The 17,053-nt window shown below is 29.9% G+C and overlaps 1 protein-coding gene across 1 annotated transcript; it reads right to left on the bottom strand.

Annotated features, from left to right (window-relative positions):
* Positions 1–8,002: 8,002 nt before the first annotated feature.
* On the bottom strand, positions 8,003–13,781 carry LOC126661849 (amino acid permease 3-like). The gene is made up of 6 exons (XM_050355730.2): positions 13,591–13,781; positions 10,091–10,214; positions 9,775–10,008; positions 9,588–9,681; positions 9,008–9,362; positions 8,003–8,884 (listed from the first exon to the last, which is right to left on the bottom strand). Exons 1-6 carry the CDS (start codon positions 13,594–13,596, stop codon positions 8,231–8,233), a joined length of 1,467 nt encoding a protein of 488 aa, XP_050211687.1. The 5' UTR covers positions 13,597–13,781; the 3' UTR covers positions 8,003–8,230.
* Between the last annotated feature and the right edge of the window lie 3,272 nt (positions 13,782–17,053).

Below are 17,053 nucleotides of genomic sequence, written 5' to 3'. Positions count from 1 at the left end.
GCCTAGCGCCTATCAATTTGAGACGGAGGAAATAATATATTACTTTCTCCGTTATTTTTAGTTGTCCATTTAGTCAAAAATTGTACATATTAAAATAGTGCTATTTTTATCTTAACTTATAAGAAGAAATACTAATATAGTACTATTAGTTAATGAATACTTTTTAAATAAAAATTTTAAATGCACAAAAAATCACCTAACTTTCGCGTGTTTTAGGTATTTAACACAAACTTCTAATTTCGACATATAAGGCTAATAATCACCGACGGTCCTCGACTTTTACCCCAAACTTCCCTAAACCCCCCAACCTTTATGGCGGCGCTCATTCATGGTCCTTATGGACAAAAATACCCCTCAGTGCCGTCATTTTTTGGCGGCTGTCATTTAAAAAAAAAAATTGGCGGCGCCATGTCAGCTGACACATCACCAAAATACACTAAGAATATGAGAAACCCAAAATACCCCCAAATTAATATTTGAAAAAAAAAATCTAACCTAACCAAAATCATCAACCCAACACCCGACCCATTCCACCCGACCCAACCCATCCGACCTCTCCGGTCGTCTTCTCAGGTGAGAAGACGACCCAGCTGGGTCGTCTTCTCGTCTGAGAAGACACTTGAAGGAACAATATGTTCCTTCAAGATCTGTTCTTGAAGGAACAGATCGTTCCTTCAAGAACATATGTCCGGAGGGCGGTGGCCGACGGTGGTGGAGCGTGGCGGCGGGCTACGGTGATTGAAAAATTGACCGGTAGGTTGGGTTCGATTAGTGTGGTTCGATTTGATTGAGTGTTTTGAGGCATTGTGGGTGTTTTTTTTTTTTGAGATATTTAATGGCGTGTCAGTGGACACCTGGCGCCGTCTTTTTTTTTTATATTTACAGCCGTCAAAAATTAAAGGGTATTTTTGTCCATAAGGGCCGTGAATGACGCCGCCACAAATGTTGGGGGGTTTAGGGAAGCTTTTGAAAGTATAGGGGGTTTAGGGAAGTTTGGGGTAAAGGTCGAGGACCGTCGGTGATTATTAGCCGACATATAAATACATGAACTTTCAAAATTTTGCAATAATGACACAGACACCGTTTTTGGAGTAAAACGGTGTCGTTTTGAATAAAAAAAACACAAATGTAATATATAATTGCAAAATTGGAAATTTTATGTTAAATATGTCAAAATTGAAGTTCATATTAAATTCAAAAAACACGCGAAAGTTTGTGATTTTTTATGCATTTAAACCTAAATTAAAATATAGAGTCATTTATTAGGGATGAGTAAATTTAGAAGATAATGATTAAAATCATCTTAAAAAAATCTAATTTGGCAAGCAAATATAGATAAATATATTTTATTAAATGGACAACTGAAAAAAATGGAGGGAGTATAATATATTCGCTATGTATACATGAATGTGGTGGATAGAGACTATATGGAAAAATTGTTTTACTAAATGGACTATTAAAAAAAACGACGGGAATATAATATATTAGCTATGTATACATTAATTTGGTGGATAGAGACTATATGGAAAAATTGTTTTTATTTATTTTTGGCGCTACCATCATTAACTCCATTGAAGATTAGTATGATGGCTTCACAAGATTAGGAAAAGAATCTTCATAAATCTCCTAAGTTCTTGGAGAATCTTCTTATAATTTTCTTCCATTAAACATTGCTAAAGCGTAATTATAGCTAAAAGGCAGTGACCACTTTGTAGTCTTTATTTTGTTAGGTAGGGAAAGAAGAAATTGAAATAAATGTGAATGGCAAATCGTAGCTATAGTGAAATTCAACAACACCAACCCACTAAATTAAGCACACCACCTTAGACCTAGAAAATTATTACCTGTAGCAAATACGGGCAATTTCGCCGGCGGGGCCTACCACTTGCCGCCGGCTAAAAGCGGCCACCCTCCTCCACTAACCATATAAACCACCATTGAAAATTTAAATAATAGAACGTAATTATCAACATATATTGACATTTGTTTAGACATGGTTGAGCAAAACAAATATATTTGATTAAAATATTATAGAAGCATTATTGTAATTTTTGGGAAGTTTGATTTATTATAGAAGGGCATTATATTTCTTGAAAATTAATTTATTTGTTCTAATAAAATATTTCATATGAATAAATACTCATTTTTACCTATTTTAACCTTATCTCATCTATTTTAAATACTTATCATTAAGCTCTTATTGTATAATTAAAAAAGATAAATTAGTTTTTTTGTCAAAGAAAATTTATTTAATTAAAATTTGTCGTATGTTACTATTTCGCATAGATTAAGAAGATAATAAATTTATTTTGATTTATATACACTCTTATTAAATTATCCATGTTACTTACTAGCACTATTTTTAAGATTAACTAATTTTTTTCAGTCACTAAGTTATTTATTGACGAGAATAAATTTGAAAAAATAGCAACAACTGTTCTATTGATATTTTAAAATGACAAATATTATGAACTATTTTCTTTTTCAAATACGACAGATAATATGGATTAGAAGGTATACAAATAATTAATATTAGGCGTAACCCATATCCTTAGCTGCGTGTACTTTTAACTTTTTATTTAGTTCATTTCTGTTTTACTTTATTTCTTTAGTTAATTTTTATATTTATATTTTTGTCATTGTCCTATGTAAAATTTACTATTAACTTAGTCTTTTTTAAAGTTTATTTTTTATTTATTTAGTCCAATTAAGGATGAAACTATTGCGAAATTTGATTATAGAGGAACAAAGTAAGTAATTTTTTTTTAAATTAAATAAATAAAAAAAATAAAAAGTACAGAGAGCTGAAAATAAGTTCTGCACTTATAACCAACGAGTTGCAGCTCAAGTGGTATAAGCGCTGGACAGCAAACTGTCAAAGTCGTGGGTTCAATTCCTCCCACAAGCGCTCCCCCTCTCCCAATTATCAAAAAAAAAAGTTCTGCACTTATATTATTAAAAATTATAATTTCAATGACAACATAGAAAAGGAAAATTTTAGAATAATGCAATGATCAAATTATTAAGGGGCAATGGCAGTTTTGATGAAGAAAAGTAATTTATAACAAAAATGGCCCTTGTGGTTGAGCAGATGTGCAAGGCACATGGAGTATTATATTACTATGAAATGAAAAAGGAGTATATTATTATTATTTGGTACGAAGGAATATAAAGGTGTTCACATGCAATTTTTGAAGCTGAAGAGGAATCACCAACTGAAACCTTTGCATGTTGGGAAAAGGGCAAAACACCACGCAATAATGCTCACTCAAAAGCAAACGCGGCGCTTATTTAAATTTCTATAATCTTTTTAAAAGTAATATCAAAATCACAAATTTAACTTTATAAATATATTATCCTCAAATTTATTTTATTTATAAATACATTTTAAATACATTTTCTAGAATATATATATACTTCTAAAAAAATATACATTACTGATGCACGGAAGAAGTACTCCACCACTTGGTCTCGCTTATTTAACTCTGATTTATTATTTACAAATTTTAAAAATTAACATTTGCAATTGTACTCGAACACTATTTTAAAAATGTAATCGAATCGAGTTGACACGCGAACTATCTAAAATTAATTAGAAAAATAATTTAAAATTGAACCGAGTTCGACTACTCGAGTAAATAAACGAGTCAAATTTAAGCATTAAAATATTCAACTAGATAAATTCACGAGTTTAATCAAATTTTAGTTAATTTAACTTTTTTTCTTTATAATTATACATATTTTTACTTTAATTTAAAAATTATTTTAAAATTAGAATATAAATAATCAAGCCGAATACGAGTTTTAAATATTCTATCGAATCAGAGCTTAAATTTTTAAAATAACATTTGATAATTAACTTTCTAGTTTTGAATATGAGAGTTGGGTTTGACTTTGACTATATTATAAAGGGTTAATGTCATAAAAATTCACTAACTTTACACGTTTTCTCATTTTAATCACGCCGTTTAAAAATCGTCATTTTCATACACCAACTACCAATTTTTTTCAAATCCATACACCGTTCAAAAATCCGGCAAAAATTGATGAGTTGTCAACCAGATAGTGACATGCTATAACGAATCAGATAGTGACATGTCAGCAATTTTTGCCGAATTTTTGAACGGTGTATGAATTTGAGAAAAATTGATAGTTGGTGTATGAAAATGACGATTTTAGACAGTATGATTAAAATAAAAAAACATATAAAATTGGTGAATTGTTATGACATGATCCCTATTTTAGATCGATTCTATCACACTCCTATATATATATATATATATATATATATATATATATATATATATATATATATATATATATATATATATATATTCCAACCATAGCATAAAGTGAATAACTAAACAAAAGAATAAAAGAGAAGTCTATCCATTAAGTTTTCCAATTTGCATTGGAAAATAAAATACAGAATTATACAATGCTAAACTTAGAGACCTATGTCTTTTTTTATATGCTACATAAATATGGTCCTATTTTCTTGTGAGGCAAGAAATTAACAGTAAAAGATAAAAAAACTACATACGAAATTAACAAAAATGAAAGATTTGATTTGTGTAGTTTGGACTTTTTGCCATTTGTTATGAACTTTTAATATATACTACATTTATAAAAATATATATTAAAATGTCCATCAATGTAATCTGCTATCTTCTAATGAACTAATCTAATAAATAGTATGAAATTAGTTGACAATTTTAAGATTATCAATAACTCCAGCAATAGAACCAGCAGCAGCAGCAATGGTGATGATAGTATTCGAAGACAGAGCCATCTTATTTTTACATTTTCTTTTGTGCTATATACGTCTCTATTATTCTTTCTTTTAATTAAGAGCAATGCATCCGCGGTCGTTATATTACTTTTGAGTCTGATTATTGTGCTACATTAGCTTTTTATTAAACTCATAATTATTATACAATCTCTTACAACCGTTGGACTTTAAAAAGTAAACTGATAAGTGATCCATACCAATTTCCACACTATTTAACACACATATATGTAATATAGTATAATTTTGTTTTTTTATAGATTATGTATAAATTATAAAAAAATAATAAAACTTGAGCTTCTTCATTTACACTAATAAACTCAGACCGGACTTCAATCGAGCCGAATAGCGAGCAACTCATGAGCAGCTCGGTTCATTTAAATCCTACCTATAATTTCTAGTTATAAGATTTTTATTACACTATTTTCTTTTCCACCATTACATCTCTATTACGGTTAATGCAATACATTCTCTTCAACCATTACATTTTTATATGAGCTCTACATCTTAATTTATACAGTTATAGATAGTTGTAAGTCTTTATATATGTGACATTAATTAGTTAGCATTAATTATGGGTGAATGGGGGTGGCAGTTCCAAAGCAAAGCTACAGAAACTTCAACTATAACAAGTCCATGCGATGCACAGTGTTCTGTACTTATAAATAAATGCTTGATGGGTAGCTAATAGATCTCCCCACCACTGATAACTACACCATGTTCTCATGATTTAATACTCCAATATGAAACCTAAGATCGGATAGCATCTGCTGCATGGTCCTAGCCACTTGTATTTGATTTTCGCACTTTCAGTGGTTCTAATCAAGATTCTGCCTTCTGTGCCATACTCTTCACGCAGGACCATCTATCTATAAAGTATTGATAATAACAACAAAATTTCAATTTCAATTCGAACTTTCTTGAAACTCCATTCTGCCTCTCACTCACTTCAACAGCTGCATCATCTATTCTTTCTTTAAACTAATTGGGGTTTATTTATACAGTGTGGCAGGGGAAGATGCACAACTTCACCCATTAATCTTTATAAATATATGCATACTTTTGAAAAATAATAGAGTAATTCACTTCAATAATATATGTGCCTTTTATACTTACTTTACTTTTTTTTTTTGGTAAGCCCATCCGGTTTCCAAGGCTTCGCCCTGACTAATCCGGATCCGACCCGTGTCGCGCACCTGGCATGGTGGGTGAGTCTTCCAGTGGGAATTTTCTGCATTCACAAGAACTCGAACCCGAGACCTTGCTTAAGCGATACCAAGCCGCTTACCACTTGGACCAACTCCCATTGGTACTTACTTTACTTTTTTATAAAGTAATAATTCATTCAGTTATTACTATAAGATCAATTATACTAACTTTCAACTAATAATGAAAACAAATAATTAAACTACATACAACATGATTATAAGGAAATCCATCAAATATTTTTTTTGTTACAGATATATAAGGCAAACTATTCCTTGAAGCATTTCATTATTGGAGTAAAAATTTCAACCTCCACATTTTTTTTGGTATTGAGCTTATGGGGTTTTTTTGAATGGATTTTAATTATAAGACAACACTTTTAAATCTTCTATACTTAAATTAATTTCCAGTCGAGTGATATAGGTCATTTGTGGGGTAGACTCTAGCGCCAAATTATAAACAACTGCATATATGAGTAAGATTCAAATCTGCATCTCACTTAAATTAAGAGAGCGCTTTATCAACTCACTTGTACCTTGAGCTTTTGGCGTCCTCTTTCAACACCAAGAGTTGATGTTTAACTATGTTCCATCAAATTCATTTTTGAACAATTTAAATATCATTAAAAAACACCGTTTAGAAATAAATAAAATCATACGAGATTCATACCCCAAATTGTTATTATAACATTTTAAAATGGAAAAAGAATCATTTATATCCTTAAATTTTATCTACAGGATCAATTGAGCTCCTAACGTTCGGAAATATTCAAATATGCCTCTAACGTCTTAAAAGTGAACAATCACGTCCTGATTTTGACTCATAAATGAGACTTTAGGAGTTTGGTTGTCAAAATAGGGGAGCCCAGTTGTTCACTTTTTAAAACGTTAGAGGTATATTTGAACTTTTCTGAATGTTAATGGCTTACTTGATCATCGAATCAAATTTTAGGGACATAAATGACCTTTTTTCCTGTTAAAAGAAATACAATTTAATTTTTTTATTAGTTATATAACTATTTTGATTAATATATAGTGTCATGACCAGATCATCATTTTATATATTTACGGTGAATATTAATATTTTACATTAGCATATTGAATACAATTAGCGATAAGGAAGAAATTGCTAAGTTTTTAAATTTTAAAAATAAAGTAAAATATTATCGCTAAAGTTTTAAACTTTATTTAAAATAAAAATTAATATTATGATGTATAATCACACTAAATAAATACGTTAAATTAGTTAAAAGAAGTTAACATATGGAGATCTGGCAAAAAAAAACAACATATGGAGTATCTCTTTCTACATCATATTTTATTTCATCTATTATTAATTGTTTTTTAAATTAGTACATAACATAAATCAAAAAAAATAATTCCAAAGGGTAATCGTTTTCTCCAAGGTTCGTTATTTCAAAAGTTAGTTAAAACAAAAACATCAAGATGTTTTTATACGAATGGTTGTGTATTTTTAAAATAATAATTAAATTGGAGGATCATGTCCTTAAAGTCAAAGATTATTTTGACTCAATATCTTAAAATAGGTGTCGGTAGTTTCATAAACACTAGGACCAAAAATTATTAATACTGCTTATAATAATTTAACAAAAAAATGAAACTTATGACTCATCAGCCTAATTATATCAAAGGAGTGATTTATTTCCAATTGAGTGTGCATGAGGTCTCTATTAGTATTATACATGGAGAAGTGTCCCACCACCTGGTCTCACTTATTTGACTCCAATTTATGGTATTTAATGAACCCAAAAATTGATCTTTTTCATAGTACAAGCTGGTTAAAATTAGAAGTCTTATCGAATCAATATTTATTATTAAAAATAAAATCCGATAAAGTTCTGATTAATTTTCGAACTATGAATATTAGAGCTGAATTCAAATTTAACAATATTTTAAATCAACTCAATCTCGTTACACTCCTATTTATGATCGTGCCGCCATATCACAAAAAGTCAATAGCTAAAAAAAAGAATAAAAGAGAAGTCTATGCATAAATTTTTCCAATTTGCATTAGAAAATACAGAATTATACAAAGCTTTTAATCTATAGAGAATTAAAGACGCATGTTTTTTTATATGTTACATAAACATGGTCCCGTTTTCTTGTGAGGCAAGAAATTGACAGCAAAAGATAAAAAAAAATACTGCATAACATTCACTTGTTTTAATTTTGAAATGTTCATCAATGTGGATCTGAAACTTTCTAATAAACTAATCTAATAAGTAGTATGAAATGGCTTGACAGTTTTAAGATCATCAATAACTCCAGCAATAGAACCAGCAGCAGCAGCAATGGTGATGATAAGACAAGCAGCACTTAATATTTGAAGACAGAGCCATCTTGTGCTCCATTTTTGTATCTTCTTTTGTGCTATATACATTTCTACTGGAAAATAAACTGTCAACGGCCAAAATCCCAATGCTCCGAGCAAACCAACAATGTCGTTAAAGAACGGAAGCAACATCGAAACTACTGTCGTAAAAATTACAAAAATAGTCCTCCATGCCGATCTAAAGAGGTTCAGATTATAGGGTTTGCATCCGGGGATTTGGATTTTTATGTCTTTAGTAATAAATTCACTATCCGGAAACTTTTGTGCTGCTGCTTTTTCGACGAATGCAAATAAGGGTTGGCAGTAGACTTGGTATGCACCGACTAGATGGACTACTATCGCGACATTGGCAATGTCTAGTAGCCAGTAGGGGTTGTAGAAACCGAATCCAGTTAGGAGATTTCCGGGAGACATGTCTCCGAAAGCAGCATAGCCGAAGCAACCACATAGCATGTAGAAAATAGTGGTGACAGATACACTTATTAGAGTTGCTTTTTTCATTGTCTTGAACTCTGCTGGTGGAGATCTGATTGTGTTCTGTCATAAAAACAAGTCACCCAAGTTAAGACAATGGTCTCTAAATCCGATTATATCAAGTTATAAGTGAAAAATTCATAATCCTATACAATGAAGTGGATTGAGCGATGAGTAATAAAATACCTGAATTTCAATTAGGATAAGAGAGTATGAGTAAGCAAAAGCAATGGCGCCGAGAGCTTGGAAGCTTTTCCATATCTTTTGAGTTTCAGTGACTGTTCCGATGCTAATTCCGGTCATACTGCCCATGATTTTACCATTTTGAACAACTTGAGCAATTCCAAGGCCGAGACCAATGGTGGAGTAAGTAAAGGACATGACAGCAGCAAGTATAGAGAGCCACCATAGTTGATCAAAATCAGGAATTTGAGAGAGTAAAATTTCAACAACTCCAAATGCAATCATGTAAGGATTTGCATTCATATGGCATGCATCTTTGCCTCCGCTGCTGTGGAAACAGTTTGACCTCTTCACTGCCCTGTTTCACACAAAACTCATTAGTCCAATAATTCAACAAAAAAGAAAAAAACTCGAAAACTTATCGAGCTCTATATTTAATATTTTATTTATGTTTAGAAAAACATTACTAAAAATCATAAATATATATTTTTTAAAAAAATGTTTTTGTTTTTGTTTTTAATTTCAGCATTTCGGATTCAGGGCACGAGAAACCAAGAAATAAGAATTGTATAGCAAAACTTACATCATACTAATAGACGATGCTATTGTGTAACCAATGGCAACTCCGACAAGATTCAAATACTGAACAAATCCACATATTTTAACCTTACCACCACCTGAAAAATATTACAAAGATTAAGAAAATCTGAATATGGTCTAAAATTGAGAATGAAACAATTAATTAGTGTCGAGTATAAATATAAATATACCAAGATTGGAACGAACAGCATCCATGTAAGTATAGTTTCTCTTGCCATTGACAGGATCGCCAGTTCGGTAGCAAGCAGAGAGCAGAGTAGAAGTATAATAAGTAACCAAAGAAAACAAGAACATAACAGAGGGGCCAGCAACCCAACCGAGCTGAGCAACCGCCCAAGCCAAAGACAAAACTCCAGAACCGATCACTGCTGTTATTATGTGAGCACTAGCTGTCCAAACAGTTCCTGATGAAACCAAACTCAAGAATGAGAATCAAACCAAAATAGCAGTCAAGATATGTTTGAGTATGTAAGAATATAAATTTACCGGTTCGCTTGAGTTTGCCGTCATCGTCTAACCACTTGGAGTTGGCTTGAGGCGGCACGTCTGAAACAATACTGAAGGAGTGAGGAGGAAACTGATTCTTGGCTGCGGCTGTATTATCACCCATCTTTTTTGTTTCGAACGAAGAGTCCAAAGAAAAAGATTCAAAGATTAGTAAGCTTAATTATGTTCTTGACTGTAAGAAGTATCCAAGAAGTAGAGTAAACTGACAGAAGAAGACACTCTTTTCAAGAATCACAAATTCCAAAACAGATTTTATAAAAATTTGTTCAAGAAATGAAAGAAGAGAGTGTGGTTATAAAGGTGAGGTGAAGAGTGAAGAAATAAATGGGGAGATGGAATGGAAATGAAAGGGAGAAGAGTGGTGGTTATATAAGAGAAAAAGAGTCACATGGTACACGGTTTGTCAACGGCCGACTAATTGACTCTGCCACTCGTATATTTACACCACTCAACTCATCACTCTTCTACCCTACAGACACCACTTTCTCTTACTACTACTTTCATTCTCAAACTTCAATACCTAATTGCTCTTTCCTTGAAACTCCCAAACAAATCTTTCACACTACAACTTTTATTATTATTATTATTATTAGGCTTAATCACCAAAAAAACCCTCACCTTTTAGCCCCTTTTCAGTTGCACCCTGACGTTGCAATTTTGTCAGTTGCACCCTAATTCGCACCTTTGGGTTTCAATTCCGCCCTTAAAATCAAATTGGACTTTTTTCACTCGGAAAAAATTCATAAAAACCCTTATAAAGTACTCGTTTAAACTCTTTTCCACATAAAAAGTTAAAAATAGATGACTTATTTTAACTTTTTTTAAATGAAAAAAAGATCAATTTAGTACTTGAGGGTGGAATTGAAAATCAAAGGTGTGAATTAGGGTGCAACTGACAAAATTGCAACGTCAGGGTGCATTTGAAAAGGGGCTAAAAGGTGGGGGTTTTTTTGGTGATTAAGCCTTATTATTATAACTTATAAAAACACAAATTCTAATCTAAAACTTATAAATTTAATCTATTCATTTTAAATTATTTAGTCCTATGATTTTATCATTGAGGATTTAAAGCCGCGATTAAAAAGTCCGCCATGCTGGTTTAACCAAAATTGAACCATTTCCCCTTAGACTGGACTGGTGGATGATTCGGTTGAACTAGTTGAACCGTATAATCATGTTTTATTATTATATATATTTATAACTTACTCTAATAGTTGAACTACAAATTAGTTGGGCTTCATCAATTCGACCGCTAGTTAGATTTCCAAAATACGAATTTAAAGTATGTGTGAATAATTTTAGACGATGAACTCAAAAAATAAAAAGAGAGAAAAATAGACTAGTAAATAAAAAAGTAATTGATAACTTACGATTAAAAAATAATTACTATCTCGACCTCTTGTTTCCGCTCCAATCGAGCATCTATTATGTCATTGTTTTTTTTATTTTTTGTAATAGTAGAAATTTATATAGCATCTACACCAATCTTCTCTATCTTGGCAAGGAGTTAAAGTGCAAATTCAGACTGCTGGTAAATACTTTATCGAATGCAACTATGCATATCAAATTTTCTTTGGTAGATAATAGTAGGTAGTACATGAATATAAATTTAGTAATTTAGTCGTTTAAGCAAAAGATAATTAATAATTAAGAAAGAAAATTTCTTTAATCTTCTAAGAAGCCATTCTAGAGGTTGTTTAAGTTAATGGAGATGAAGGTTGAATGTGTAAAATTGTTGACTCAAAAACAAAAAAATTACTTTTGTTTAGTTTAAGATTTTTTTAACTTTTCTGGTTACTTTTGTTTCTTGCAAGAGTGTTTTCAACCTCTTTTTCGGCAATAAAAAATATTTGTACCGTCCAAAAAGTTAAAAAGGGTAAATACAGTTATTAGTACTTTTTGTGCCTAAAATAAAGTGTTTGTCTGCCTGATATTTCTTATTATTCTCTTTTTTTTTACTCAAATATCTTATGGGATTTTTAGAGAAATCCTCTGAAATTAGTTTAAATATAATTCTATTTTTCTTGAATTGTGAAAAATTAATTTTTTTCATGTTTGATCAAATTTACAATTATCCTTATTATTATAACTAAAGTTCACTCCATAAATTTTTCATAATAGTCCATTAAGTCATAAAATTACAAAAATTATCTATAATTACTTATAGATTATTTTAAGTGTCTATATATTTAGTCTAATAAAAAAAAGTAAAATGCTCGAATGCAATTAAATTGAACTTCTTTAATAATAAAAAATTTAGATAATAGTGATAGTAATTAGAAGAGAGTGAATTATATTTAACTCAAAACCACAAATTCGAGCATTATACTTTTATTATTAGACTAAATTTATACATACTATATATAAATTATATTAAACCATACACTGGCTTGAAAAATACTATTTTTGACTGAAGTGGGCTTATATAAAAAAATACTGACCGCCCTATGAATTTAAATTTTTAAATAATACTATCAATATATAATTTGATGACATTATTTTATCGATCTTAAAAAATAGACTTTTATAAAATTTTAACAAAATATATAAATGTTGCTCCATATTTTTATCTATTTATACAAATTCCATGTTCCCCAAATTGGCTCCTTCCAAACAAAATATATGGAGTATTTATCTGGCACTTTTTTTTTTGATGATTGGAGATGGGGGAGCGATAATGGGAGGAATCGAACCCACGACCTAGCAGTTTGCTGCCTAGCATTTATACCATTTGAGCTACAGTTCATTGGTTCTGGCACTTAATCTTATTACTAATGTAGAAATTTTCATGCACAAGACGAAACTGAAGTCTATGAGTCTGAACAGATAAAATTTACAAATATATTATGTCGTATGCATAGCTTATGTACTTATAATCTATAACCTGTAATTCGATAGTTCAGACATGCCATGTATAGAAAGTTATAAATATAGGCTTCCAATCAATTTAAATTTTTCTAATTCCCTCCAAAATACAAACCCACTAAAGAAATTTACGTAAAGAACTTCAATGACTTTACGAATTGTACAATAAAGTTTTTTCATGGAAAATTGTAGGAAATAAATAGAGCGAATGGTCAATTTAGTCTATAAATTTATGACTTGGGTTAAATAATTTATTATCTTCTGTCATTTTTATCAGTTAAGTACAATATATTTTTTATTTTGAGGTCAGTTAAGGACAAAATTGCACGATATGAACAAGGTTACGGACCACGACTACTCAATTTTATTCTTAATTGATCTAAATATACAGTTTTATATTTGATTACTTTAAAAATAGAAATATTATTATTAATTGATTAAAATGGCTGAAAATTAATTACTTAACTCCGAATCACCGAATAAAAGACCGAAATGATTTTTTTTTTTTTAAAATAACATGGTCAACAAAAGATAAACTTTATATATTGCACTCCATATTATAATAAATTAGGACAAAAAACAAAAGAATACATAAGAAAAATTGAACTTTTTACCTTCATATCCGAAATTCTTTTCTTTTTCTTGTTAATTACTCTCCTCTATCAATGCAAGAGAATATTTCTTGATTGCTTCCTCTATCAAATCAAGAAACTAATATATCTCAAGAAATGCAAAGCAAAACTATATATAAGAACATATATATACAAGAAGAAATATTAATTAGACAGAAGAGTTGCTAATTAAGTTGATATGGCTCTATTGATTAACATCCACAGCTTTATATAGCAGAAGGTAGATGAATTGCTAATAATATTTTAGTCCAAATGGACCACTTTGAATCAAAATTCCAACGTGTATAGCTTCTCATCCATCGTTATTGTTTGAGAATAAGATTCTTCCATCGCATTATTAATTCCATTAAAAGAGAGAGTATATAATGCAATTAATTAGAATTAATAAGAGCAAAGTGTAGTGAATACAATTATGATGAGTCAAATGTTGCTTAATTTGTTTTAGGTAGAGACACTTAAAATAATCCAAAGATGGAGTAAGCACTTAAGAATTTGATGATTATAGAAGAAATGAAATGATTACCATTGGTGGGTATTGGTCTATTGGACAATTAGTATCTAATTCTCATCTTTAGCTCCCAATGAATGAGGAAAAGAAAGGTTGTTATGTAAAGACAAACTTCATTCTTGGGGATCCTCTTTGCTAAGAATTTTTTATTTTTATTTTGTTTTAAGCATATATATGATTTGTGCACCTCTCTTTCAAAGGAAAGATTTTATCTTTCTTTATTTATCTTAAATTAGTTCATATATCAAGAAAATGGAGAGCCACTAAATTAAATCAATTCTTTCATGTTTTGATTGTGTTTTATGCTTTTATTTGATATGTTTGTGTTGTTTTAAGATCTCATGTTTGATTCATGTCATTTCTTGTATGAATTGAAATATGAGGGTATAAAGATATATATAGCATCATGTCACGTAATTTATTGTCCTAATTTTTCATACTTATGATTTTACATCAGGATTCTTTAAAAAAAGTTGTCCTTTTTTCATCATTTATTACAACCGGAGGGGAAAAAATATTGACGCTTTTGAAAATACTGAATTCCAAAATTCTAAAAGAGTCTTGCTCAACACATATGCCATTTGAGATAAAGCTCATTGGCCTTTTTAATCTTTAATTAAATTTCTAGTAAGAGAAAATGAGTGATGCCATTAATGATAAACAAAAATAATCGAGATAATATGGTCAAATTATTTTACAAAAAATTTGATTGAGTTTTTGTCTAAAATTTATTTAATTGCGGAATAAACTATAGAGTTTAATACATTTATAAATAAATTCTTATATTTGGTGTCCTAAAAGTATAAATATCAACGTTTTTAATATAATCTAATAAAATGAATTGAATATTATATTATATTGTTAAAATTATAATCATATTTCTATTCGGATTTTATTTGTGAAGTATCTCGGAATAATAACTTTGTTGATTAAATAGCAATTTTAGGCACAAGATGAATTCTAATGTTTGTAATTTGAATCGGCGTCATTATTGGATTACTCATAAGTCAATTTGTTTGGAGATAATTAGATTACCTTATGCTAGCAGTGTGTGGCAGAAATTCAAAATTTTCATGCAATTTCAGAGCGAACCGAATCTACAACTGATTCTTCAGAGAACCTGCTAAAAGACAAAAATGCTTGAGGGATAAACCGGTTCTACAACCAGTTTTGCCTAATGAATGGGCTGATGAAATTGATCTAGGGTTAAAATGCATCAATGTTTTTTGATCCAAAATATGTGCAGATTCAGGTTTTTCGGATCACATGTGTGCCAATTTCGATTAGTTTTCCGACTACAATTAAGTTTATAGTGGAGTTGTAATACATGCAGAATTTGTTAGGTATTGGTTCAGTCAAGACAAGATGCATAATCAGACGGTTAGAACAATAATGAACTTATCGAGTTTATGAGTTATTTGGCGATGAAACGAGATTGAATATTGCACTTGTTATGTATGTTCATTGCGTTGGTCAATTAATGCTATGATTTCAACATTTTTTTTATTTAATCATTATATGCTATTGATAATTTCTGTTTTAAAGTATCTGTTTTAAAACCAGCAAAATTCGATTGTGAAATTTTGATCGATACACCTAAAAATATAAAATCTTCAAATTCATTTCGATTTCAGCAAATCCAAAATGTTCTTGAAGCGTATGGTCCTTCCCAAAAACCTCTTTCAGGATAAGTTCAGTTTGAACTTAAAATAGAGAAGGTGGAGCACACAATAATCACAGTTTATTGAAAAATTTGTGTCCAAATGGAAATTGTTGGAATAATGTTTAGAGTTCTATTTGTGTTAGTAATATATATGTGAAGTATTTGGATGAATAATAATTTTTTGTTATTGACTAATTAGAAAATGTAATTCAATTAGAGTTGATACTCGTAATGCATATGGATTATTTGTTCGCAATATATACCCATCTTATTTATATTTTTAAACTGAACACATAATATAGATCAAACATTGATATGTATAGGAGAGGGTGTGAGATGTGAGATAAATTAAATCTTAATTTTTTTGGATTATTTATAGTAGAGAGTTAAATGTTATAGAGTTTTTCTTTTAAAAATATATTTATTAGAAATGTTCTATATTTACTGATATTTCATCAATTTTATACTTTTTTTGATGATTAAGAGATTACTTGATTCTTCGTCCATTGATATAAACATAACTGCGAATCTCGTAAATTTTTCACATTATTTATTTATTTTACTATATTGGCTCAAATCCAAAAATCAGGTTAGCTCAAGTAGGATTAAACTTATATATTGATCTCTACAAGTGGCAAGTGCACTAACATACACGCTGCTCATTTCTTGTTACCTCCATGTTTTCAGGATTTCATTATTCCTATTTCTTAAGTATGAGTTAATTCATATTTTTCCTAAAAAAGTTTAAGCACATTAAGCCTTTTTATCAATTGACAAGTCACATTCTTGTATTCCAATTATTTCAAATGTATATTCTTCTTCTTTATCTTTGTCAATTACTTTTACAATTCAAAAAGCATAAATCTTTTGTGTGTAGTGCAATATTTTGAAACTCTAGATCGGATCGGTTAGTTACATCGGTTAAATTGAGAATGTATAGTAGAAAAAAAAAGTTAAAACAAATAAATTAAGTTGAATTTAATTAATCTTTTTGATTGATACCTGTCTGATAAAAATTAAGACATAAAAAATCAACAATTGATTTTAATAGAATAATAATAGTAACGTTTTTATTATATCGATTGGGGTACCCGTGCCCGGTTGAACTAAGCCGATTTGATTTGGTTCAATTTCGAAGATGCTAAACCAGGTGGCACATAATCAATTTGATGCTTATTCAATTTTGACCAACTCACTAGCTGGTTAGCTCATAATGGTAATCAAAATCAATTCGATGAGTTCACCAACAATCATAATCTTGTTGCTAGTTTTGT

The sequence above is a fragment of the Mercurialis annua genome, linkage group LG1-X, assembly GCF_937616625.2.
Source record: "Mercurialis annua linkage group LG1-X, ddMerAnnu1.2, whole genome shotgun sequence".
In the NCBI taxonomy this organism is placed as follows: domain Eukaryota; kingdom Viridiplantae; phylum Streptophyta; class Magnoliopsida; order Malpighiales; family Euphorbiaceae; genus Mercurialis; species Mercurialis annua.
Note: the sequence above shows the minus strand (reverse complement) of the source record. Positions and strands in the feature narration are given on the sequence as shown.